The sequence below is a fragment of the Amphibalanus amphitrite genome, unplaced genomic scaffold (genome assembly GCF_019059575.1).
Source record: "Amphibalanus amphitrite isolate SeventyFive unplaced genomic scaffold, NRLGWU_Aamphi_draft 000146F_arrow, whole genome shotgun sequence".
Classification (NCBI taxonomy): domain Eukaryota; kingdom Metazoa; phylum Arthropoda; class Thecostraca; order Balanomorpha; family Balanidae; genus Amphibalanus; species Amphibalanus amphitrite.
This window is the reverse complement of record NW_024881641.1, coordinates 866,922-892,048: the sequence shown is the minus strand read 5'-3', so window position 1 is coordinate 892,048 and position 25,127 is coordinate 866,922. Positions and strand designations below refer to the sequence as shown.

The following is a 25,127-nucleotide window of genomic DNA, read 5'->3' as shown; positions in this document are numbered from 1 at the left end:
TCTTTGTTTGCACGTTGTTTGCGCCTGTAGTGATACTGTACCGCAATAACCATTATCTTCATCTTTCACCCATAGATGGCAGTAGCAGAGCGCCTGCATCTATGCTGTGCCGCAGTGCTTTTACAATACGAACTGAGCATTGAGCAAGCACGGTGTAATACGATAATGTGGTGGCCTGGACCGGTGACCGCGGCCAAGAAGAAATGGTTGTAACTTGACTGAGTAGCGGTAAATCAGCATCTAATATTAAGTTTTTATTACGAGACCATATTTGGCCGGAATCGTGATTCGGCGTACGTCGGCGCGCACTAGCCGCGCGTTGTTATAACGCGCGGCTAGTGCCTATGCTGCGTCTTTTCGTGTTTCAAGCGTTCAAACATGTGATATGATGTTGGTCACATGCAATATGGTGGGTGTCAAGGTCACGTGAAAATTAGGTCAAGGTCACTGACCTTTAATGACCTTGGTTCACCTTTTCGAGTTTTACATGTTTCTAGGATAGTTTTTGGAGCTGATTTCGAATTTAGCATTCAGTTTAACATTTAAGAAGTTATAGTTTTAGTGCCTTCGTAACATGCTACGACGCCATCAGTGGTGGTTGACACCTAGGTACTATGGATAAGCTACTTTACTATGGATAATTGATACTTTACTATGGATAAGTTACTTTACGTATACCTATATGGTGCTCTTAGTAATCGCCGCTAACGTTTTAGACCGGTTGTTCAGTCTGTGTAGCTATGACGGGCATTATAACTTTTCCTAAGGTAAGGCCACTTGGACGTAACCTGGTGACCTAACCTTGAGTGACCTGGGTCTGAAAGTTATGCAGCATGTGTGAAAAAATTCATGAAAGGGTGTGCTAAAAACGGCGGCGCTCCACAGTCCACAACGTCGTTTTCGAGATATTTATATAAACCTACATGGGGTGTCCAAGCATCGATGTTAAGTGCTTAGGACAAGTAGTATTGTAATGGGATAAACAATGGGAACTATTTTGAATTATATTCTTTTGAATTGGCTACACATGTGTTTCGACAAACTGTCTTTTTCAAGCCTTACATCCCAAATGATAACAATTCAAAAACATTGGCCTAAATACACATTTAAAAATACACAAATACACAAATACAGTATTTAGGCCAATGTTTTTGAATTGTTATCATTTGGGACGTAACGGAAATGGCAGTAGGTATACGAGATTCGTGCAGAAGGCGTATGCAGCTCGTATATAGGCCCTAGTTCAAAAGCCATGTAGAACCGTTTTTCACATTCATTATTTGAGAATAAACTGTGCCGAAGGAATATTGCTAACATGTCTGTGTGTATCGGAATCGAACATATTCTTATTAAAATGCTTCTTTTTTTCCAACAGCAACAAAAATATTTTCACCATTACAGACCCATTGGATTCATAGTTGCCCGTCTTACCCCAAACTCAAAGTCAGAAGCTCAGCACGATTTTTTTGTGTGTGTGGACAATTTGATGCAGACGAAGCAAATCGGCGGTAAATGAACGTGGTGACATATGAGTGTACCACAAGTGATTGCCAGTTTTTAACTCAGTGCTGCACACAAAAGCTTGCACAATACATTATTGATATTTCAATGAAATGAGTGTTTTAAAGAAATCAAAATAAAAGATTATTGACTGAACACAAATTCACCAGACTTCAATGGTGGTGTGTTGTGAGAAAGGCAATTCTGGTCCTAATTTTTCTCGCTCGTAGCGCTAGTGGCTTGGTCTGCAGAAGGGGTGCCCGGTCTTACCTACCCTGACCGTCTTACCCCACTTTCCCCTATGTCGGCTCGCACAAGGCTATATAAACTAGGTAGAACGCTCCGGGAAAAAAGGTGGAAACAATAAATTAGTTGCAGCATTCCCTGATGACGCGAATGTTGGTCAGCGGCCGGCGGCCGGCGGCCACTAGGAGCTCGGTTGCAATTTGTAAATACGCGGCCGGGCTTCCCCCGCGCCCGGGGTTCCCCGGCTTCCCCTACATATATTTCGGTTTTTGTGCAAAATCAAAAAACTTTTTGAAAAAATCAAAACATACCTATATTTTTTTGTAATTATAAAACATATCTTTCAATATTTTCAAAATTTCGAAAACTCGAGAGAACAATTTGATAGCTACGTGTATTTGTAGTCAAATGATACAAAGAAATTGGATCTAGCTTTAAAACTAAGCTCTTGAGAGCGTTTGCCGTAATTCAATATTTTGCATCAAAATCGGTCGACATGACGTCACTCTGACGTCATTTCCGGCCAAAGTATGGTAGCTAGAAAGTTGAAATTTCAACACAAGGTGTCAAATTGATGCCGCTGAAGGTATCGCAAGTTTCGTGTTGATCAGTCAAACGGTTTAGAAGATATTGCCGAAAAACGTGAGGAGGGCTCTGTAGAGCCCCCCCCCGTCATGCGTGGGTTAAATTTGACAGCTCTTGGTGTCGTCTGCACTCTGTCCTCTGAAGTATCACATCCATTAAAAAGCAGATTGTCACACGTCTATTTCGCTCGGTCAGGATTCGCCGTTAGCGGCGGGTGCTCCGGCTACGCTCAACACCAAGCGGCGACACATAGCGGACTCCGCCGACAGCACAGTGCGGACTCAGGATCCCCGACTCGGCCCGGCAGCGTCAGGCGATCGGGTCACAGTGGCACAGGCGCGGCTGCAGCCGGTAGAACGCGCAGCTGGGCGGTACACGGCCGCCATCGGTCACGTCACCGTCAGCAAATAAATAGCTCCCATTCTGGATGAGTTAATGATAAAATGTGGCACCGTCATGCGACACTCAGCAAACTTACGCTCGCCCATGCACACTTATAGGTATGTGAAGCACTTTCGCAGCAACAATTAACGCGCGAGCTCTCGACGGACTCGCATTTAACGACCAACGGATGCACAGCAGCTCAACAACGCGTCACATGACGGCTATTTTCACATCGATAAGTACACTATGCACAGCTGAGCGGCGGCTGCAGCGACTCGGTCCCTGTCCGGTGGCACTGCGCCCGCGCGGCCGCCGCCGCCGCCTAGTTTAGCATCATATCACGGGGCAAAACATAGTCGGAGAGCGCGTACAGAAAGCTGGCGTACCAGTGCACGCCCGAGGTGGGCTCGCTGGCGGCCGACCGTGCCGCTGCCGCCGCCGCCGCAGCGCGCACACCAAAGTGTTCCAACATGTGCAGCGTGAGCTCGCGCACATTAACGGCCCAGCGGACGGGCAGGAAGGCAGCGTGCGCCGTCCGCTGGTCGTCCACCATGGCGTAGCACGAGGCGAGCACGCCGTTAGCGAGCAGCGTGCCGTGCCGCGTCAGGGGCGCGAACACGCCACTCTCGTGCACAAGGTCCACGGCGGTGACGCGCTCGGCCGTCACCGCGCCGGCCGCGCCTGCCACCAGCACGTAGTCGCCCTCGATGACGTGCTTGACGAACGTGATCCGGGCGCTGTGGGCGCTGTGGTTGCCGGCCGCTGCGCTCTCGGCGTCCAGCACGTAGAGCAGGTGGCCGGGAGTGACGGTCAGCCGGCGGCCGGCAGCCGTGCTCAGCCGGTAGAAGAGTCGCCGCTCGGCCGGATCGCGGTCCAGCCACAGGATCACCTCGCTCTCCACCAGGGCGCCGCTCTCGTCCACAGCCAGCACCACGTCTCCGCGGCGCAGCTGGTCGAACCGCCGCCGCCGGCCGTCGGCCAGCACCGCCTCCGTGTCGGCCGAGAAGCAGCCGCCGTGCCGGCCGCGCGTCACCGACTCTGAAACCGAGCGGAGAGACGTCAGCACTCAGCCACACCGCCGAGGGGAGTTTGGACGGCCCACACTGCAGACACAGTGACAGTAAGGTCACTGAACGAGACACAGTCAGCATAAGGACGCTATTTCCTGGCTCTCAACCACTGTACACGTAATGGATGTCGGCGTTCAACGGGAGTTCGATATATGACCTTTTACAATCTAGGTAGGTACGTACAGGTCTCGCGAGATTAAGCGGTAGGTTTTGCACTTTTACATTTCCGGTTATATCTCAGAAACTAATTGATCTACGATGAAGCCATTTTACACGATCATGGCCGGCTTGTTACCCAACAGTTCGATCGCATCTTCAACACTTAAAAGCTTAAAGGGACCCTCCCACCTTAACATTAGATTTGAGTTGAGATAGCCAAAATGGGGTCCCTGGCTCACAATTACCGGTTTCGGCACTCACAACATCGAGAAATGCCTTAAATCGGAAATATTGAATTTCAAAATTGCAGCATTTTGATTCAGAGGGGCTAATGCTTAGGAATACCCCTCTGAATGTGTGACGTCAGCGCAAATATCTAACGATTTTTAAATGTTTGACTAAAACGTTTTGCAGCACGCGGTGGTATATGCTTTTTGCGCGCAACATCTGCCGCAAATGCCGCACTTCTAAAATAAAGTCGCTAGAAACAGCGGAGATCCCAAAAAAGTAAACAAAAGTAAAAGTCTAATATCTTGAAAACCGGTGAATATTTTTCGGTGAAATTTGGTAGATATTCGTTTTCGCTCTTTCTGAACCGAGCAACATCACTTTCATGCCAATTCATAAACTTTTTTGAAGGTGGGAGTGTCCCTTTAAGACGACGAAGATATAGCCTGAAGTACACTAAATTTTCTAGGTGCAAAACCTACCGCTAAAACCCGCGAGACCTGTACATCACATGTCCAGGCGTTCGAGAACCAAATTCCGACCCATAATCCAATTGTCCCAGATATCTTTTCTCCCTCCACCTTCCGTTGCTTTCCCTCTTCCACTCTGTCAGCTCCATCTCCTTCCTTTATTTCCCATCTGCCTCCCATACCCACTGCCTCCCCATCACTGTCTTCTCTGTGGGTACGCAGTGAGACAGGGCCCTGACATTTGTGGCGCCTCGCCATGAGGAAAAACGCCTCTCCCTGACAAGCACGCTTGTGCGTCGGCTTTGTTTGGCCGGCTGAGCACACGGGCCGGCCGGCGGCAGTCAGTGGACCCGCCGCACTCAGGTATTCATCATGGTATCTGCGTGAGATCGGAGGCGATACCATCGCAGGCGGCCGGGGAGGTCTGTCACCGCCATCTGGGGCCGCCGCTGCCGCCGTCCGCCGCCAGAGGCGCTGCTGTAGCCACCGGGGACGTCCTAGTCGCGGTATCTGAGCGGCGGGAACCGAGGAGCCGAAGGACGTCGCCGCGGACCAATATTGACCGTGTGATAGGACGGGGCGTTAGATAGAGCCCACCACGTAGGCCAGAAATAGAACCAATGTCACCGTGGGTCGACTGCGGGCAAGCTCGGAAGTAGGGGCTGATCTGATGGCACCTTGGGGCATGCCAGAAATTCAGTTAGTTATACCTACCTACATTCTGTTGAAAGTAGAACTCATAGGTTACAGCCGCTATGCCGGAGCATGCGAGCCTATTTGGAATCTGCAGAGCAGCTGAATTCAACAGACGTAGGTATTTCTAATCCGCTCGTCTGTGGCGAACAGTGACCAGTGACCGCCACGGCCGCCTCGCGAATGTTCCCGTCCCAAACAGCCGTCCAAACTCGATTGTTATTAACTATCCGCGTAATGGTACCGCAGGTATGTGCTAAGCGTGCCGAGTGGCCGATCAATCCATGTAAGATGTCTGGGTGGGCTGTTAAAACGTAATCGACATCTCACATCCATTACCGATGCAGCAAGAATCGGCATCAGCGCTTGGCTGCGGTCCTCGACTGTATTAAAAGGAAGACGGCGGCGACCGCAGGACGGTGGCTGAGTGGCTCAGACAATTTCTCTGCACATCTCATAAACTTCGGGTCCGGATGACTGAGGCCTCAGACGATAGCACACCATCCGAATTCAGTCAACTCGTACCCGTCATTCGAACCAGGCGCTCGAACCAGGCACACCAACATCCGCGCATATACCCGTACCGTCACCCATAGTCTGGACAATGCAAATGGCCTGAAGAACCAATCCTCAACTATGTGAGGTCGGTTGTGCGCCGAGCGTCATCTGATCATGACTGACCGACGACAGATCACGTAAGAGACAGTCGCAGACCAACAGTCGGCACCTTCTGGAGAGTGACTGCCTCCTGGACTGACCTAACCCCACTGACTGTGCGTCACCAACGACAGGTCACATCAGAGACGGCCACAGCAGAAAGCCGACGCCGTCTGGAGGCTGTATCTCCTCCTGACCGTCGATAGGTCACGCCAGGCAGCCGGTACCTTCTCCTCATGGCAGGTCACGCCAGGCATCCAGTGGCCAGTGCCTCCTCCTAACCGACGGCAGGTCCTCTCAGGCAGCCAATGCCTCCTCCTGATCGACTGCAGGTCACGCCAGGCAGCCTGTACGTACCTCCTGACCGACTGCGGGTCACGCCAGGCATCCAGTGCCTGCTGCCCGACTGCAGGTCAAGTGAAGCAGCCAGTCCCTCCTCCTAATCGACGGCAGGTCCTCTCAGGCAGCCGGCGCCTCCTGACCGACTGCAGGTCACGCCAGGCAGCCGGCGCCTCCCGGAGGTTATCCGAGCAGCAGCCATCTCTGGCCTGCCCCTATCAGTATGGACGGCGAGTCGACAGTATCTAGGCCGCCCGGCCGTCGGTAATTAATTAGGCATGCCATTAGTGCGGCCGGCCGGCGGTGTTGAATGCCGCGCCGACTGCAGCGCCGCCGGTAACGATGAGAAAATGGTCGCTCGGCTACACACGATTACAAATTAATCTCAATTGCGCGAGCGCGGCGGTGGGCGGCTGGTTGGGGCGGTGCTGTGAGGACGAGGTGCTGGGGTGCCTCCCTCGGACCGCGCTGCTATGGCGCTGTTGCAGACGGGGGGTGCGAGCGCCGCGAACCCCGCCGAGAGCTGCAGCCGAGCGAGCTCAGACGACCGGCGTGCTGAGGGGAGGGTCAGCACCCAACACCGGGTCACGGCGTGAGGTGTGCTGTGACCCGAATCTGACCCACTGGGCTGTGGACGTGACAGGAACAGATGGACGGCACCATTCATGGCACATCGTCATAGCTTCGCCGGGAACGTGGAGTACGATAGACTTGAACTTTGACGGGAATGTGAAATGGGGATATCCTGGATGCAATGAAAAGACTAAAGAAAAGGAGCCTAAAAATGCACACGAAGATGATAGAATGCCTATAGGTCGGTAGGACCTTGTATATCAAACTGCGAGGTGAACGGATCACCGACCAGAATCTGACCACTAACCTGTGGTCAATGGCCACTTATCACTGCCGCTCTGACCAGGGGCCGGTGTCAAGTGTGGATGTCGGTGTCGGTGTCTGTTCCATTGTGGGCCGGCCCTAATCCCCGGCTTACAGGTCCCGGCAGCGGCCCGCGGCAGGGACGGGGCCATGTGACTCGCTGTCCGTCGGCCCCGCCCCGTCGGCCGGTCGTGTCGCACTGTCGGCTGACCGCCGCGCCGGCTTGTCGCCTTTGTAATCGCGGCTAATCGGTTTAGGCGGCCGGCGGCGCGGTGTGCTCACGACGTGCCAACAAAGGGAGCACCGCCACGGCCGCCGGCCCATTTGCATCCGTGAGGATTGTGCCGGTGGGAACAATGCGCGGTCGGCCGTGCCGCAGATCAATTTCAATCGTGCGGAGCGGGGCGCCGCCGCGCCCGTCTGTCACGCCTTATACAGGTGAGAGGCCGACCGGCGCGCGCTAAGCCGACAGCCACCGAGCGGCGATGTGTCGGCCGGTCCGACCGTCTGTCCGACGGCCAGCCTGCAGTCACCCCGAGAGGTGTGCTCCCCCGGCCGGCCGATATCGCCGGATTAAAGGGCGCCGCACGTGCAGCTGGGCCGGCCAGGCCACACCTCGATGGCGCCCGAACACGGCCTCACACCAATCGACGCCGGCCGCGGGCCCAACTGCGCCGAAATCAGGCACGCTGCGCCATTCCGCGCCACCCGAGGCTCACGAAACTGCGTCGGAATCGTCTGCGAGGCGCCATTCCATGAGAACACCAGCTGAAACTGCGTCGAAAATGGCGGGAAGGAGCCATTGCTCATCAGCCACGTAGTAAAAGTACGTCTATAACAGTTTTATGACTGCGCTTTGTGATTTGCGGGCGCAGGCAGACGGCGTCACTTCCCTCATATAGTCGACTGTCTCGGGGACGGCTCAGCGAAAAAAGGCACGCTATCGCTCACATACCAGTAGGTATGTACGCACCACGTAAGTATGCCTGAGCCGACCCGTTGAAGTTATAAATAAACAACGCTTGACCACTAAAACAATTATTTTACTGGCTATCAATTATAATTGAATAAAATATGAATAAAATATGATATTGCAGCGTTTATCGCCGAACCGGTTAACGTTGGCGGTTTAATGCTGAAGCTGATGTTTAAAATCTAATCGTTTATCTTATTCTAAAGGTAAGTAGGTACCTATATTGTGTAACCTGGCAAACACGCTGTTTTCACAATTCGAGGAGCGCAGCGTTGACATACCTGACTAATTTTTGGGCCGTTATTTCATTCGTGGCATTGAACGGCACAGATAAACTAAAGCTTCTTGTTGTTCAGATTCAGTAGAATACGATGGTCTTTCGTATATTGAACACTCTCATTTGGAAAAAAATAACTCACTAAATTCAAGCAAAATAATTACCTACCACAAGTAACTGCAATAGCTAGTGTAAAAAGTCATAAAATTGGGCGCAATCTTGTTTTTGTGCCATTTTTATGGATGTCATCCGGCTTAAATGCTGTAAAAACCACTGTTGATGACAGGAGGGAGTTGGGTTTTGCGAGATTATCTCAGACTTTGTTCAGTCTTGTGTATAAGCTCATCAAATCCTGCATAAAAGGATTACGCTGCTTTCCGCGAGACGGGGGCATGACAAACAATGACTTAGCATTGGTATCGCGACAAACGAGATCGTCCGATAGCAGGTCATATTGCATGATACTGCACAGATACAATACATGTATCTTTAAATGTAATTGCCAATTATTTCCTTCAATAAACATAATTGAGGCGAGCAAGGTAAAATGCACAGCACGTTGGTGTGCATGAAAATAAGAATTTCTTTAGGTACCTAATCTACATAGGTACTAGATATTCTAGGTAATAGGTAATAGAAACTAGAGTGGAATACATGGGCTACTTTTGCTCCGAAGTTGCTGTTCCATATTTCGAATTCCTGCAGCTGCAGTTTACGTTGTCGGTCCAATTACTCAGCCGCGGGTGTGTGTTGAGCGATGGTCGGGCGGGTTTTTGTGCCCGCCGCCGCGCCGGTCGCCGGTGACCAGTCGCTGACCGGTCTCGGCGCCGGCCCGCGCCCGGCCCTGGCCCTGATGATTTATGGGTTTGGACGCGATCCGGGCTGTTGGGCGCCGTGGTGGGCCCCGTCGGACGGATAGGTGGCCCGGCTGCCGCAGGGCCGGTCTCCGCCACCACCGTGCCCACACCAGCGCCCGACAGAGGCCGGAGCAGGCCCAGTGGACAGCAGTCACAGCGCGACGTAGTTGCGGTGATATACGACCCTGGCTGGACGGCTTCGGACCGTGTCGCCGAGGGTGGTGTGTAATCTTAAGTGTAATGCTGGTCCAACAGTCGGTTCTGCGGCTCTTATCTCAAAGTAACTATCGGGAGGATTTCGCGGAATGGCCATAACTACTCAAGTTTATAAGGTGGTCTAAACAAGGCAGAAGTATGTGTAATCTCTGCGGTGAAAACATGTATTCCTGGAATTGTGTGACGGATATAAACGGCAGTTCCCGGCAATAGGCTTTCTCCGGCCAATGTGGCGGCCGGACGGCGGCCATTGCAGAGTTTACGGCAGCTCTGGGAATGCAGCCACTCACAGGAGGCCAATCAGGCTTTATCGGTACTTAGCGCCTCGAGATAAGCCGCCGCATTCTAATCGTCGCATCAGCCGACAGGAGCGAGGCTCCGCGGTCCGGGAGTCGGGCCCGGCCCGGTCCCGGCTGCCAGGCTCGGGCGGCCGCCCGGACAGCGATAGCAGCACACCGCGCATCAGAAATCGACCGAGTTATGGCTCCGCAGGAGGCCAAGCACCACATCTTGGATGGCTTAGAATATAAAATGATAAACTGTGACCTTAACCCTCGCATGTGTGCGGCGTTTGCCAGCTTCTAATGTGTGTGGGGGGGGGGGTCGGTTGGACCCCCCCCCCCTTGCCGTTTGGCCCCTGATCGAGCTAGAGCTTCGCGGAAAAACGAGCGTGTTGCCCGTGATGAGAGGAAGCCGATGATACCCAATTTTAAGGTCCTAGGTCATTGGTTGACCTTCCAGGCCAGGTCAATGACCCAAAGTCGGGAAAATCGGGACCTATTAGAAAGTCGTAAAGTGTGGCTGCTAAGGGTTTTTTCGGGGTGCTGATCACGAATATCGTGTTAGTTTTGATCACAGATGATGTCTTTAAGCATTTAGACCAGGTCGGGTCAGGTCAGGTCAGGTCAACCAGTAGGCGTCGTGACGGGTATTCGTAGTACGGATCAACCGCCTCTGACAGCTTCGTAACATGTTACGAAGGCACCAAAACTACTTCGTAAATGTTCAAATGGTTGCTAAATTCGAATTCAGCTCCAAAAACTAGCCTAGAAACATGTAAAACTCGAAAAAGTGAACCGAGGTCACCCGAGGTCACCAAAGGTCAATAACCTGACCTGACCTTCAGGTGACCCTGACACCCACCTTATGCATGGGAGCAACATCAAATCACATGTTTGAACGTTTGAAACCACGAAAAGCTTGCAAACGCGCGGCTAATGCGAGCCGACATACGCGGAATCGCGATTCCGGCCAAACATGGTCTCGGAAAAGAGGTCACAGGTCAAAGGTCATTTGGGTCAGGATCATGAAATTTTCAGGGTAGGTATAAAATTGATCAATGCGAGGGTACTGAAAGTTTCGTTGCGATCGGCCGCTTTTTACGCGAGTCATTCGCGAAAAACCATGGGGGGGTCCATCCGACCCCCCTACACATGCGAGGGTTAAACCACTCGCGGATCCAGCCGTTTTCAAAGGGAGGGGCCAAAGCCGGCCAAAAGGTCAGGTCTCCGAAGGTTATCAATGACAAAGTCTCCCACTTTTCATATACTTGGATTAGTTGGGATCGAAAGTGAGGATTTATTGACTTATCTTGCATGCATGTCGCCATTTTTTGTGGATTGCAATCCTGAGGAAATTTTAAAGGGGCGAGTTTGATTCGAAAAGGGGGCAAATCATGTTTTGGCCGCCCCTAGCCCTGACTTTGGCCCGGTTGCCCCCCCCCCCTTGGATCCGCCAGTGCCTTAAACAGTAAAACATTTTTAAAGAGGCGTGACATTTTCCCCTTGTGTTTGTTTCCGCAGCACCGTTCGTCCGCAGCGTGTCTCCTGTCCATCTCGTCGACAGTCATCTCGAGTTGGCAGCGCTCGGCGGGCTCGGGGGCGGGCCGCTCTCCGACAAAGGGCCGGCAGAAGTGTCAGTCGGTGTCACATCAGCGATGGCCGTCTTATCGGCGTGTCGGACAGCGGGTGGGACGCGCCCGGGCACGACGAGCTCGTGCCGTCGCCGGCTGATGTCACGGCGCCGCGAGATGCGGCGCCGATCGGCTGACTTCATCCGTCATGTCCACTCAGTTTGGCCGGCGACACGGCCGCTCACTCTGGGCTCGGTCACGGTCGGCGGCCGGCTGGTGTGGGCGGCATAATTGCACCTGTCGCTCGCCGCCAGTGACGGCTGAATTGACGACACTCGGTGCACTGCCGTGATGATGAGACTGAGCTGAGGATGAAGTGGTGAAATGACCCGCCAAGCCTGAGCGAGCGAGTCGCACCTCCCTGCAGTGCGAGATGAGAACGGCCTCGTCGAGTTAGGTCTGCACTCGACCGGGCGGCAGCCAAGGCTCGCCGCCACCGCACGGCCAGGTATATGATGTGCAGGAATGCACTTAAAGAAAGTGTCAAGTGCACTCGGTGCTGGCCACGTGACAAGAGAAAGCGAGTAAAACAGGTGTAACGGAATAAACATAGGCGTGCAAACAGCTACCGAGCTGTGTACAACATGAGTTGCGAATTAGACTTGCTTCGCTCATCCTTGCTGTGAAGAGGCGGATATCTCAGTTTGATCTCTTGAACCGGAATCGGTATCTCTTTTGCGCCACGTTAAGTCACTTCGCTTCTTATGCGTACAGGTATGGTTTACAGATATCAAACGTATGTAATTTTGCAGTTATAGCGAAGTTACTTAACCCTCGCCGGACCTATTGGTTTTCTACATACGCCCCGGCCGAGGGGGGGGGGGGGCGGGTACGACCCCCCCCCCCACGCCGTTTCGCTCCTGGTGGAGCTAGCGCGTCGCGGAAAAAACGAGCGTGTGCGCCGTTACGAGACGCAGAGATTGGTACCCGATTTTAAGGTCCTAGGTCAACCGGTGACCTCTGAGGTCAGGTCAAGTGCCCAAAGGTACGGTTCAGTATTTGATGAATTACTTCGCGAAAAATGGCCGCAGAGCCGCGATTTTGGCAGCATCGTGTTTGCCTCGCTCAGGCGCGTCGAATGATATACTTTTTGTTCGGGTTAGGTCAACTTGGGGTGTTGACCTCAGGTCAAGGTCAGGTCAGCACCCTAAGGTCACGAAGTTGGTCGAAAGGGGTCATGTCGCATATCATTCGATTCGGTAGGTCTTCCTGAGCCCATTGGTGGCCTTCCCGGCTCGCTAGCTCGATTTTATCAAGAGTTATTGACGAAAAACTAATATGACCTTGATGACGTCATAAATAACGTCACGCAAGGTCAACATTGCAAAAGTGACGCATCTAACCTTGCAAGGAGTGCATCAAATCACGATTCTGTGTGCTTGAGATAGTTGGAGATCGTTCCCGGCGCCAGAATAGCAGTTTTCATTTTTCCCCATTGACTTATAATGGTGAGGTCACGAAAATGACCTGACCTCATATGACCTTTAGGAAAAATCCGAGATATACAAGTTGTGAGACTCATAATGGATACTAGATCCTGCAAGTTTCATTTCCCTGTGACATCTCCTCTGGCAGTGAGGGCGTTGCGAAGTTGCGACATCTGAAGACCGTGCAGAGGTTCACTTATGACGTCATAGGTCAGTGACCTGACCTGACCCAAAAATGCGGTTGGTGTCAAAAGATGCGGCTTGGATCAAAGGTCAGGTATGCCAAGTTTCAGCTCTCTATCGCCGGCGTGTTCGGAGCTATCGCGAAAAAACCCTATGGGGGGGGGCGGCACCCGCCCCCCCCCCCTCGGCCGGCGAGGTTTAAGTATGTAAGTGGAATTTGCTTGCATACCTGCTGTAAGTACTTAGATGCATACAGGCATAAGGTACGGACATGAACATACGTACCTATGCATGCACAGTGCACACGCCGGAATGCGTTGCAACTACCTCCCACTTTACACTATACTGATTCTATCACGATTCACTACCGGGGAGTGCGATTGGCTCGTAATGATCTAATGATAGGTATTAAGAATACCTATGCCGGCTCGTATTAGAATGCTTGGATGAACTTCATCAGCTTGATAGATTGCATGAATCGGAAGCATTAGCGTAACGTTTACGAGTTCCGGAACAGCATCTTTGTGCCCCTGTGCTGTGGGAGAGTGCACGTCTATTGTGAAACTTGGTAGGTAGGTAGGTAGGTAGGTACCACACAACTTGAAATTACTTGACGTAATGACATGATGTGGAAAGTGAAAATGATACCTAGGTATTGATGGAAATTTATGGACTTAGGTACGCTACAAGAAGATTGAATTGGTCAACCAATTCAAATTCAATCTACTTGTGGAGTAAGTCTATAGATTTTCATCAATAGTTACCACTTACCATTGAAGTTACTTGCTATCATGTTGATTTGATACATAAGAACCTCATTCATTTTATTTGTATGACATTGTGGCATTCAAACTTTGCGTCTATCGTAGACTGTATTTCTTCACCCTTCAGACATCTCAACGCGCACACCGACCCGTCCTCTCTCTCTCCCGCCCTGCTCTCCACTGCCCGCCCGTCTCCCAATGTCCAGCCGGGCCGCCCGATATACGGGCCGGCGTGTCCCTGCTGCCGCGCACATGTGTGGCCATAGACCTCCATTTATGACCACTTATGACCCGACGCCGACCCTACGCGACAAGGCTAGAATACAAACTATGTGACCAAACAGAGAGACACATTCCCCCCTGTTCCTAAAGAACACATCTAACTACAGTTTAACTAATGGGGGATGGGAGCGCCGAAGAGTTGCGGCGCACGCCTGCAGCGCAAACCCCTTCTTAGCACGTCACTATAACTATCGATATTATCTACACTTTCTGCTGGCGCTCTACCTTCGTTCACACAGTCGTTTGACAATCCCTCAGTTTCTGTTTTTACAACTTTCACTGTATGGATCCGCTCCTCTGTTCCGGCACCGCCATCCGCCTCAGCTGCTGCTCGAGGGACCGGCTCGGTCTGCTCGGTCGGCGCGGCAGCTGGGGTCAGCTCTGACGGCTCCACCGCCGCCGGCGCCTCAATGGCCAGCTGTCCAGGCACATGGGCGGTCGGAACCGGACAGGCGATCTCCTCTTCCTGCTCATCATCCGTCGAAGCAGCCATTGCGTCGTCATCGTTGTTGGCAAGACGATGACGAATGTTCCGCACGTGCCATGGGACTCCATCCACTTCAATCGTCTGAGCGGATACGACTTTGGTGACAGTGCCCTCCTTTGACACGGCGGTGCACCGATCGCCCCGTTTTCGGACCCACACCGCATCACCGGGCTGATACACACCAGGCTGGCCGGCCGTCTGAGGAGGAGCAGCTGTGTTTCCCTGTGACTGCACGCACAAGTCTCTGCCAGCCTGACGGTAGGCACCATGTATCGGGGCCGTGGTAATATCACGCCCGTCCTTGGGCGTGACATTATATCGGTGCACGGCTTCTGGTACGGTGCATCCCTGACGGGCGGCCATCACTTTGATGGTGCGGTGGTGGCGCTCGATGATGCCATTCCCACCAGGTTCATAGGCCGCGCGATACCTCAGCTCGACGTCCCACCGCACCGCGAACGCCTTCAGCTCTCGACCCTTGAATTCGGTCGCATTATCCATTAGAAGCTCGGCCGGTGCTCCTCGCTCCAAAAACAGAGCCTCGAGTTGTCTGACGATCTCGCTCCCGTCAGAGCGGCGGATCTCACGCCACATGGCGTATCGCGACGGCCCACAGTCAATCACGGTGAGATAGTGTTTTCCGCGGAAATGGGTTACGTCCATTGCCAGCCGCTCCCAGTTGCGCTCGACCGCCAAGGCACCATGCTTCCAGCGCGACGGGGCTGGGTCGATCGACGCACACACCTGGCACGATCTAACGATCTGACGAACGGCCGACTTCGTCACGCTCTTTCCCAGCTCTCGGCGCGCATACCACCACGTCCGCCGCACTCCCTGGTGTCCCACACTTTCATGCACCGCCATTATGTCCTCCGGTCGAGCTGTCCTAACGGCCGCCACCACACCTGTCGCCTGCTCGCTTCCGGTTCTGATCCACTCTTTTGGTACTCTCGTGAGCTCGTCTGCACGGTTGGCAGCCGACGGCACGAGCTCCACTGTCACGACGAGGTCGTACTCGCTGGAGAGCTGCTTGAAAACGGCCACCCGCCGCCGAACCAGCATTTCCGACTGTGCCTTCGTTCTCAGTCGGGCACGGCCTGTCAGAGCGTCGGTCAGCCAGCGCTGAACAGTGACAGAGTCTGTGCGGAGGATCACACGCTTGAATCCCCACGCCACCGCCATATTCATACCGTTCAGCGCGGCATCCAGCTCCGATAGGTTTATGTGCATGTCTGAGTCACTGTCAGATCGGAGCCACGCGGCGTCTTCGATAACCTCACCCGTGGTGGGGTCACTTAGCACTACGCCGCGGGCGATGGAGCTGGCATCAGTCCACACCGTCACCGAGTCTCCTGAGACGCACCACTGTCCTCGTGCCGGGTCACACTCTGCCAGCCGCCGGGCCACATCACTGACTTGTTTGCGCAGGTCATCGTCGGTGATCGGTGAGTCCCAATCTTTGGTGACCTTGTTCGCCGCCCTTTTCAGCCAGGCAGCGGCCGGCCGCAGCCACCCGGCGACGGGCACGTGTGAGGTTAGCTGACCCGCCCAGGCGAAGATTGACCGCCTGGTCAGCACCCCGGGTGGCTCAGCTGGTGTCACGCCGTCCCGAGACCATCTCAGTGTGCCGTCACCGCCAGACTGCCGTCTCACTCGGAGCCCCAGCATCCGGGCTCCGGCCTCATCCGCTACCCGTTCCGGTGGCTTACACGAGAGCCCGTATGCGGAAAAATGTTCGGCCACCCGCTCAGCCGAGATGAGCGTCTCGTTGACGAGCAGGTCGTCAGCGTACGGGAGCACTGCTTTTGCGATCTCTGGACTTTGATCCAAAACTTCCCGCACTACCGCTCGCATGATGCCGCTTGCAACGCTGAGACCAAATCCGACCCTTGTCAGACAATGTCGCTGGCCGTCCACGATTACCGTCTGAAACGGCCACATCTCCTGGGCCACGTGCAGCTGCAGAAACGCCTTCTTCAGGTCGATGACGGCCACATCGTCGCCGTGTTGCCGCCACTTGCGGAGCTGGTCGCGGCACACATCAGCTTCAGCCGTATGAGCCACCAGGTGCTCATTCAGTTCACGGTAGTCGAGCACCGGCCTGACCTTGTCCTTGGCTTCCTGGGTGACCGCCATGAGCGGAATTAGGCCACGCACCGGCCCGTGTTCCTGCTCATTGTACGGTTGCAGCCACCCTTCCTCGATCCACAGCCGTAACTCTGCGTCGAACCGCTCCTGCGACTCTGCCGGCACGCGATATTGCGGCACAGTATTCTTGAGTTGTTTTGGCTCCTTTCCGTCGGCCCACTTCCACCAAACTGTCCACTTTCCGTCGCTGAACTTAGCCACAAAATCAGCCGTCTCGATCTGTCTGTCCACTGGACCACGCCCCTGAGACACCGCTGCCGACATACCGCTCGATTCTGCCTTTACACCGGTGCACCCCGAACGCTCCCCCGTCACCACTTTACCACCAAAACGCACCTCTCCACCACTAACAAACACACCACCCAGCGCCTCTAACCCGGTCATGCCCAACAGCACGTCAACACCCAACGACCTTTCCGCCACTACCACAGCACGGACCACCGCCCGCCGGCCTTGTGCCTCCAGCAGCACCTCTGCACTCCCGCTGCATCGCACGACACTCCCATTCACCGCGGTCAAGTTTGTCTCACATCGATCCCATTTATCGACACAACCCGCGAACACCACGGTCTCCTCGCAGCCCGTGTCCACCAGCGCGTGACACGGTCGCCCGTCGAGCAGCATCTGGATTACCGGCGCTCTGCTGCCGGCTCGGTGGACGGCGGAGGAGGTGCTGGCGCTGATGCAGCTCCCCCGCCGCAGCCGTTTGGGCACATCCGGGCGATATGACCTGGGCGACCACATATCCAGCATCTGATCGGAGCCGGCCGGCGACTTGACCTTGAAATGTCACGTGATGGCCCACTCGCCGCCGCCGCCGCCGCCCCCGCCGCCGCTGCCGCCGCCGCCGGTGGCGCTGCCGTGACTGCTGTCCTGGACAGTACGGCTCTCGCTCGGTCCAGGACGTACTCGAGAGTGAACTCGTCTCCGAGCCCGTCCCGAACCGCAGCTTGCGCAGCCTCCGGCAGCCCATTGACGAAGGTGATGGCGATAGCTCTCTCCGGCAGACCTCCCATCAACTCAGCGAGCTGCTGCAGCGCCGCTAAGTACACATCCGCCGTCTCTCCGGGATGAAGGCGACGCCGAGCCATTTCCGCCTGCGCTGTGAACGGGTCCATGGCGAAGGCCCTCAGCAGCTTAGCCTTCACGCTGGGCAGCTGATGACGAGTCGCTGCGGGCATTCGGGACCACACCGCGAAAGCACCGCCGCGCAGGCGAGTCGGCAACACAGCCATCAGGGACACTGATCGCAGCTCGCACAGGAGAGCAGCCTGCTCCAGCCACTCCACTACGTTTCCAGTTCCGTCGAACTCCGGAATAGTCCTGGCGTCGAACGCCGGAGTCACCTCCATCACCGCTCTTCCCGCGGTGTCACTGGTCTCCTCCTCGACACTCGGCATCTTCTCACCACTTGTCAGAAAAATGCCGAAATAGCTTGTGGCATTCAAACTTTGCGTCTATCGTAGACTGTATTTCTTCACCCTTCAGACATCTCAACGCGCACACCGACCCGTCCTCTCTCTCTCCCGCCCTGCTCTCCACTGCCCGCCCGTCTCCCAATGTCCAGCCGGGCCGCCCGATATACGGGCCGGCGTGTCCCTGCTGCCGCGCACATGTGTGGCCATAGACCTCCATTTATGACCACTTATGACCCGACGCCGACCCTACGCGACAAGGCTAGAATACAAACTATGTGACCAAACAGAGAGACACAGACATGTTTGAATGCAATTTTCTCAATAAGTGAAGAAAAATGTTGGTAGTGCTCAACAACACATTGGTAGTGCTCAGCTGAACATTGGTAGTGCTCGGGCACTCCCAGGCCTATACAAAACGAAGCCCCTGGTGCACTTACTCCGAACAGACACCGTCACTCGAATGCGATAGTGCTTGAGTAACAACGGATATTGTAAAAACATTACATATAGGTACGTTACTTTCGAAGAACGAAAGGCGGATGAATGCAATGGGCCAAGGAAATAAACCCAAATTTTTAAGCTCCATGCTTGCGCAAATGTCACATAAAGCTCACAACTGCGGACATTTTTTGTCTGCTTGGTTGAAACGTTATTAATTGGCACCATGGCAGTGACCCGATCCATTGAGAAGTAGATCGAGCACGACAGAAAGTTGGACTTAATTTTATCTCATTGGCTTATAAGGTCACATAGGCTGACTGACACTATAGCTAGCCGATCCAGGGTAGAACATCTAAGAAATGCGTTTCATGCCTCCTTTCATTGTTGCCAATCGTTCCAACTTTCATAACCATATTCCTGGCGGAGTAGTTAGGGTTAACATTTTCTAGAGGTGGGATTGATGAAACCCAACATGATCTTTTATCCGACCTCAATTACATAGGGTTAAAAATGCTCAGACATGTGGAAGGAATGTAGAATGATAAGGTGTCCCAAAAACCTTATGATGGTGTTGAACAGACCCATGTGCCACTGCATAGAGACACAGAAACTCTGTACTGAACTTTAAAAAGTTGTCTCTAGGCTCCTTGATGAAACCAAAGGTTCTGTGAGCTTTAGCTTCAGTTAGTGCCCAGTTTGGAGTGGCTCCCAGTGCCCACGTCCAGGGTATATTGAATCCCACGTCCGTCTCCGAGCGTCCGGAGAGCGCCGGCGGCGTGTGCACCGGCTACGCGAGAGACGTCACAGGTCCGAGCAGCGCCGCCGGCCCGGAAACGGTGCGTCAATATTTGCCGATACGCCGGCGCCGGCCCGGCAGCCGCCGAGAATGTGCCGCCGCCGCCGCGCCGGCCACCGGCGCCGCTGCGCCACGATCCGCCGCACATTCCGATGAATGTCGCAACCGTTCGGTTCCCACACTGACGGATGGGGTGACAGCCCGCGGCAGCAGCCAGCTCAGCGCCGCTTACAGGTGCACGCTCACACCCGAGCTTTATCTTCCGAAAACGACGGCGCAATCTTCATACAAAGGCTACTGCTTGAGATTGAGCGATGGATAAGGCTCGTTTATAAGTGTTAAGTACATCCGATAAGCTTTATAGTGATTCTTCTTGCAAGAAGGTAAAATGCTAGCCGAATAAATTATCTTTGAAAATCGACGATACTTTCGTACTTATGGGCAGGTTACTGATCAATGAAAAGCATAGACGACGCAACGATTACTGATTAGCAATTTGCTATAGTATTTGATAGTACTGAATAAATCCCCTGTCGCTCGAAACGTTTACGAATCGAGGCCAAGCGGCGTACTATAAAATTAAATTTGCTTTTTTTTGCTTGAGAAAGAAGTCCTACCTTGTGAAAATAACAACTGTAAGAAATTCGAAATGAGAAAATATTTCAAACTTTTTTAGGCACAACATTACACAATGCAACGCTACCCGGGAACGTGTCAGCGGAGTTTATTGACGGTGTCCAGTGTCCCTGACGTCTCCCAAGGTGTGAAGCCTTTGGGCCACCGGACACCTCTCGGCGAGGCTCGGAGGCGGCGGCGCAGGGTCCCCGTGCCGTCTTTGTTCGTCGCAGAGAGGCCGCATCGATGCTGGGCTGATGAAGGGCCGAATAAAACGGCCATGCCTGCAGCGCGGCCGGCGCCGGCGCACCGCTCATTATTGGCGGATTAAAGCGTGCTGCGGCGTTAGTGGAGTGCGGCCATCAGCGGCGCGCTAACCGGCCGTCTCTGGCTCTCTGCGGACGATCGCCCGGAGCGAGCAGCGGCGCTCGGCAGCGGACCGCCATCAGCCGGCAGCGGCGCAGACGAGTCCACCGGCGCGGCGGCCGGGGGAGGCCGCCGCGCCACTGCCGGCCGCCCAGGAACGTGGACACCGCCGACAATATCTCATTACTCCGACTTTTGAGCGCATAACAAATGACCCGGGAGAACGGCGCATTTGATTATCTGCGGCGCCGAGAAATTACAGCGCTGAGCGCTGTGGGGTGCGAGGGAAGGCGGCGCGGGCGGTCGGACCGGGCGGCCGGCCGGCCCGACAGCGCTGCACGGCACCGCAGCGACCAGACGGCGCTCCCCGCCGCCTCCTCGCACCACCACCGCCAGCCTTGACCTCCGTCAGTCGGCAAATTAAAAGTGGCTCACCACCGGCGGGGAATGCAAGACCGCCGGGGCAATTTAAATCAATCAGCAACGAGGTAATGAGAGGGTTGGTGTCGGGAGGCGCGCCGGGCGGCCGGCCAATTTGTGTCGATTGTGAGCGCCGCTCGGGTGGGCCGTGTTTATGTTCCACAGGTGGGCCGCCGCCGCGGCGCATTGTGGTCGACTTTGTGGCGCGCACAACAGGCCACAAAGCGGGCCCGGATAAATCCTCCCGGCCCACCTGTCGCGACTCGGGGCTCCTCCTGACGGCTGACTGGGCCCGCCCGGCCGGCCGCTCGGCCCCACTCCAGAGGAGCTGCTTTCAAAGCCGACCGACACGGCGAAGACACGGCCCGGCCGCGGCCGCGACTGTCACGCTCGACTGCCGAGAAATCGCTGCGGAAACCGACCGGGCACCGCTCTCAATGGCGCCCGCGGCTCAATGGCAGAGTGCGGCCGGTGTCGCCGCTCTGGACGACACGTTTGGACAGCAGTCAGCCCGCAGAGGCACCCTCCTGCCACCGGCGATTTGTGAGAGGCATTATAGCTGACGGTAAAATGGGGTCGTGCTGGCCCCTTTGTGGCCGGCTGAGGATCCTGCCCACAATGGGGACAGGGTTCGGGAGGGCGCGTCGCCGGCGCCCGGACAAAAGGGGTATGATGAAACCGGCCCTAACCCGCCCCAATGGGATCGGCCAGGGATCAGTGCCGGTATGTCACTGATACAGTGTAGGATAACACGGTGACAATGCATACCTGACTTGACTGAGCAGTGAATGTGCGAGCGCGACTCGAAGTAGACCCAGTCGAAGCCGACCTCGACGGCGAGCCGCGCCAGCATGCCGTACTTGCTGCGGTCGCGGTCCGACGTGGTGATGTCGACGGCGCGGCCCTCGTAGTGCAGCGAGTTGGGCGCGTGCAGGCCGCTCTCGTCCCAGCCCTCTGTGACCCGCAGCCGCACACCGGGCCACTGGTTCATCACCGAGATCGCCAGCGTGTTCAGCTTCTCCTTGCCGCGCTGAAAGCGAAAGGGAAGGGATCAGTCAGGCCATCCGGTCAGGCACTCCGCTCGTAATCACACAATATCGCATACATCATAATTCATTAAGCAATGTCAGCACAAGCCTTCTAACTGCCGGCTTCCAATGATCAAGCGAAGCCGCGATCGGCCGGCACGGCTATTGTTGTCTATCTTTTTCTCAATCGCGCCGCCTGTGCGTTTGACGTGCACAAATCCCGAGAATTCGGCTCGACGATCGTTTGGAGGCTAATTCGCGAAATCACTGTCGACCGTCTCGGCATGGCCGGACAGGTCGGCATTCCTGGCGCGGCTAAGCCGAGCTGTTTCGACAGGGGCGACAGCCGGCGGCCGGCGCGGCGGCCGCTCTCGGGCCGCCACTAAGCCGACACGAGGCGACGGTCAAAGGCGGCGCGCCCGGTCATCGGTCACCGGCAGCCGGACAGGCCTCGTGTCGCAACCGGCCCGCGTGTCCGCTGTCCGCCGTGTCCACCCCAGCGCGAGCACCGCTGTCCGCCGCGCCCAGCCCAGCCAAGGCCGAGGTCAGCGCGCGCTGCCGCATCAGAACAAATGATGCGCTGCGGCCACCCTCCCAGCCATCGGCCGCCAGTGGGGAACTGTCAATTGTGCCAGCCGTTTGCAGGTCCCGACTCCTCAGCTATACCTACGCACGCATTCAAAGACCTTTGCTCCTTCAGCATACGGAAATACACCGAAGATGGAAGCGTGTTTCCGAGCTTAATGAATGAAACTCTCTGGATAATTGATTATTCTCTCAGCTCACCTTTAAATGGCCGCCAACCACTAACCAGCCCTGAGCCGGAACTCTCTGAGTCACAGATGACTCACGTCCGCCTTGTGAGAGTCATGTACAGCAGGCAGAAACTCATAACGGAGACTTGGCTTTGAATCACGTCCTGAGTCAATATGGGGCCAAAACAGGCTTACCCCATGAGTCCTCGATTATTGACGGATGAAACAGTGATGGAGTCGGGGATCGAGCACTCCTGACAAGTGTGAAGTGACACACTCTTACAAGGTATAGTTATCAGACAACGGTGCGGTCTTAAACAAAGGGATTATGTAGACAAACAGTTTGGCAAGAAATGTTCTTGAATAGAAATTGTGGCACTTGGTATCGTGACACCTACTTACCGGGCAACGTTTCACATTTTGTTGTATTAAATACAGGTGCTGTATGGATGAAAAAGTCGACTTACGCATGATGTCTTCGCTTCTCAGCGGGCTGTATGTAATGTTAAAGGACGTTTACCGTCTGGTGCACTAGCATGGAAAAGAGGTAGATGTGTGCAGATAACGTATTTTACAGCAACGTGTGATAATGCAGTTTTAATGTTGAAGACCGCAACCCACCCGCACAGGTAGTCTCAGACCCTTAAGAAGTATTTATGGAAAAAAGATTCCAAATCCACTCGATGGAGTGGCTACATTTATTTGTGGTGCATAAATCCTCTAATGTGTGTGTGACTAGCCGACACATCTCTAGCCTTCATTAATTTCTTTTAGCACCACGAATGAGAGAAGTGCATTTACGAATACCTTCTTTCTCTCATACGATTTCGCGGAAAATCTCGCATGACCTTAAAGTGGTAATGCATTCCGCCCGCAAACCGGTGTTACTACGTTATCCGTAATGCGTTTACACGACATGGAATCTTGAGCAATTTGACTGGGACACTCGACACTGTCGTGGCTATATGCAATCTCTGTCTGGCCGTAAGTGAACAGAAGTTGGGTTTCTGACCGCCACTCGGTCATGCAAATGTGACACCCGATCTATGTGAGCCGGCGCGGCGGTGAGAGGGTCCAAACTGGACTTTGCCGGTCGGCCGGCCCGTGTCGGTCCATTAGGTCAGCCCGTGTCCGTCCATTAGGGTCGCCGCATTTCCGCGAGAGGCCACTTATAGGGCCAAATGCGGCGGTCGTCGGCGGTCGGCCGGTGGGCGGCGTGACCGATGGGTGGGTGGCGGATGAGCAGCTCTCAGCGGCCGGTCGGCCCTCAGCCCGGCCCGCTCCCGTGCCGTCCCGACTCGGCAGGGACCCGCCGAGCCGAGGAGCCACGTCCGTCGGGCCCGACGCGGCTCACACGTGAGACGGTCTGCGGCCGCTGCACGGAGTCCGTTTTCAGCGACTCGGGCGGACTGACCCTCGGTACCGGTACGTCCATGGGCTGAGCGATGAGCCCAGATATCTGCTGCAGGATTGTGTCAGTGCTGGCAGCAGTTCGTCGGAAACTGGCAAGTTTTGTAAAACAAAGCTTAAGGCTTTAACTACCAAGGCAGTTTAAGGAATAGCCGCTTCATCAGTAATATTGAACGCACGATCAATCTAATGTATGTCCAGTGATGATCAAGCGTTTAAGTTTGTACTTATTTCTTAAACATATGCTCTTAATTTCGTCAACTCGCTCCCCGAAATTGTTAGACGGAGCTGTCACAATTTGACAGATAAGCTGGCCCGTTGACGCTCTGCCCCAGTAGCGGTGGCCCTGTATCAGTAGGTACGGCCGCACCCCGCCGCCGTGCGTCCGCAGCTGTTTGTGTTGTGCCTCCGCTCACGGTCACAGGCAGCTCACCGGCGGCGATTGATATGGGCGCAGGCGAGCCGGCCGGCTCCGGTCCGGGCCCGCCTAACGGGCGCTGTATTGACATCATACCTCATTGCACTATGCAGTGATTGATTTACGACGCTGCCACATGCATCGCAATTACCTGGCGGTGGACCGCCGGCACGGAGCAGCGGGCAGCGCCAGCGGGCAGCGGGTACTGAGCGGCGGGTACAGAGCGGCGAGTACGCTGCAGCGGGCAGCGGGTACTGAGCGGCGGGCAGCGGGTACTGAGCGGCGGGCACAGAGCGGCGAGTACGCTGCAGCGGGCAGCGGATATCTACTCGGCAGCGGGTGCTCAGCAGGATGTACTGAGAGGCGGCACTGAGTAGTCGGCACTGGGCAGCAGACAGCGGGAACCGAGTATAGCGAACAGCTGGTTCGGTGGAACGGGAACAACGGGTACCGGATAAAAGTCGGTGGAATAGGATGGCAGGTGCACCTACTGAGGCACTGCACTGAACACTGAACAGTGGACACCGGACAGTGGCTGGATGGGCCAGGTTGGCGGGTTCGTGGGAAGGGGTGGGAGGAAGGCGGCCGGGGGCGGGAAATCCACTCACTCACCCACGGGTCAGCGGATGAGTGGGGGAGAGCGCCCGAAGTCAGACGTGCGGCGCGTGAGATCCGACCGGCGCTCTGGCGATCAGCGATGACAGATCTGTCCTTCGAGCTCCCTTCA

The 25,127-nt window shown here is 54.9% G+C and overlaps 1 protein-coding gene across 1 annotated transcript in view; it reads right to left on the bottom strand.

The window, feature by feature from the left end:
• Window positions 1–2,492: 2,492 nt before the first annotated feature.
• The window catches only part of LOC122382760 (sonic hedgehog protein A-like), a 53,589-nt gene continuing 30,954 nt past the window's right edge, over window positions 2,493–25,127 (bottom strand). The window contains exons 2-3 of the mRNA XM_043368529.1: window positions 21,558–21,819; window positions 2,493–3,753 (exon numbers count right to left, since the gene is read on the bottom strand). Of these exons, the coding sequence (XP_043224464.1) occupies window positions 3,038–3,753; window positions 21,558–21,819 (978 nt within the window). The 3' untranslated portion in view covers window positions 2,493–3,037. The remainder of the gene's footprint in view (window positions 3,754–21,557; window positions 21,820–25,127) is intronic.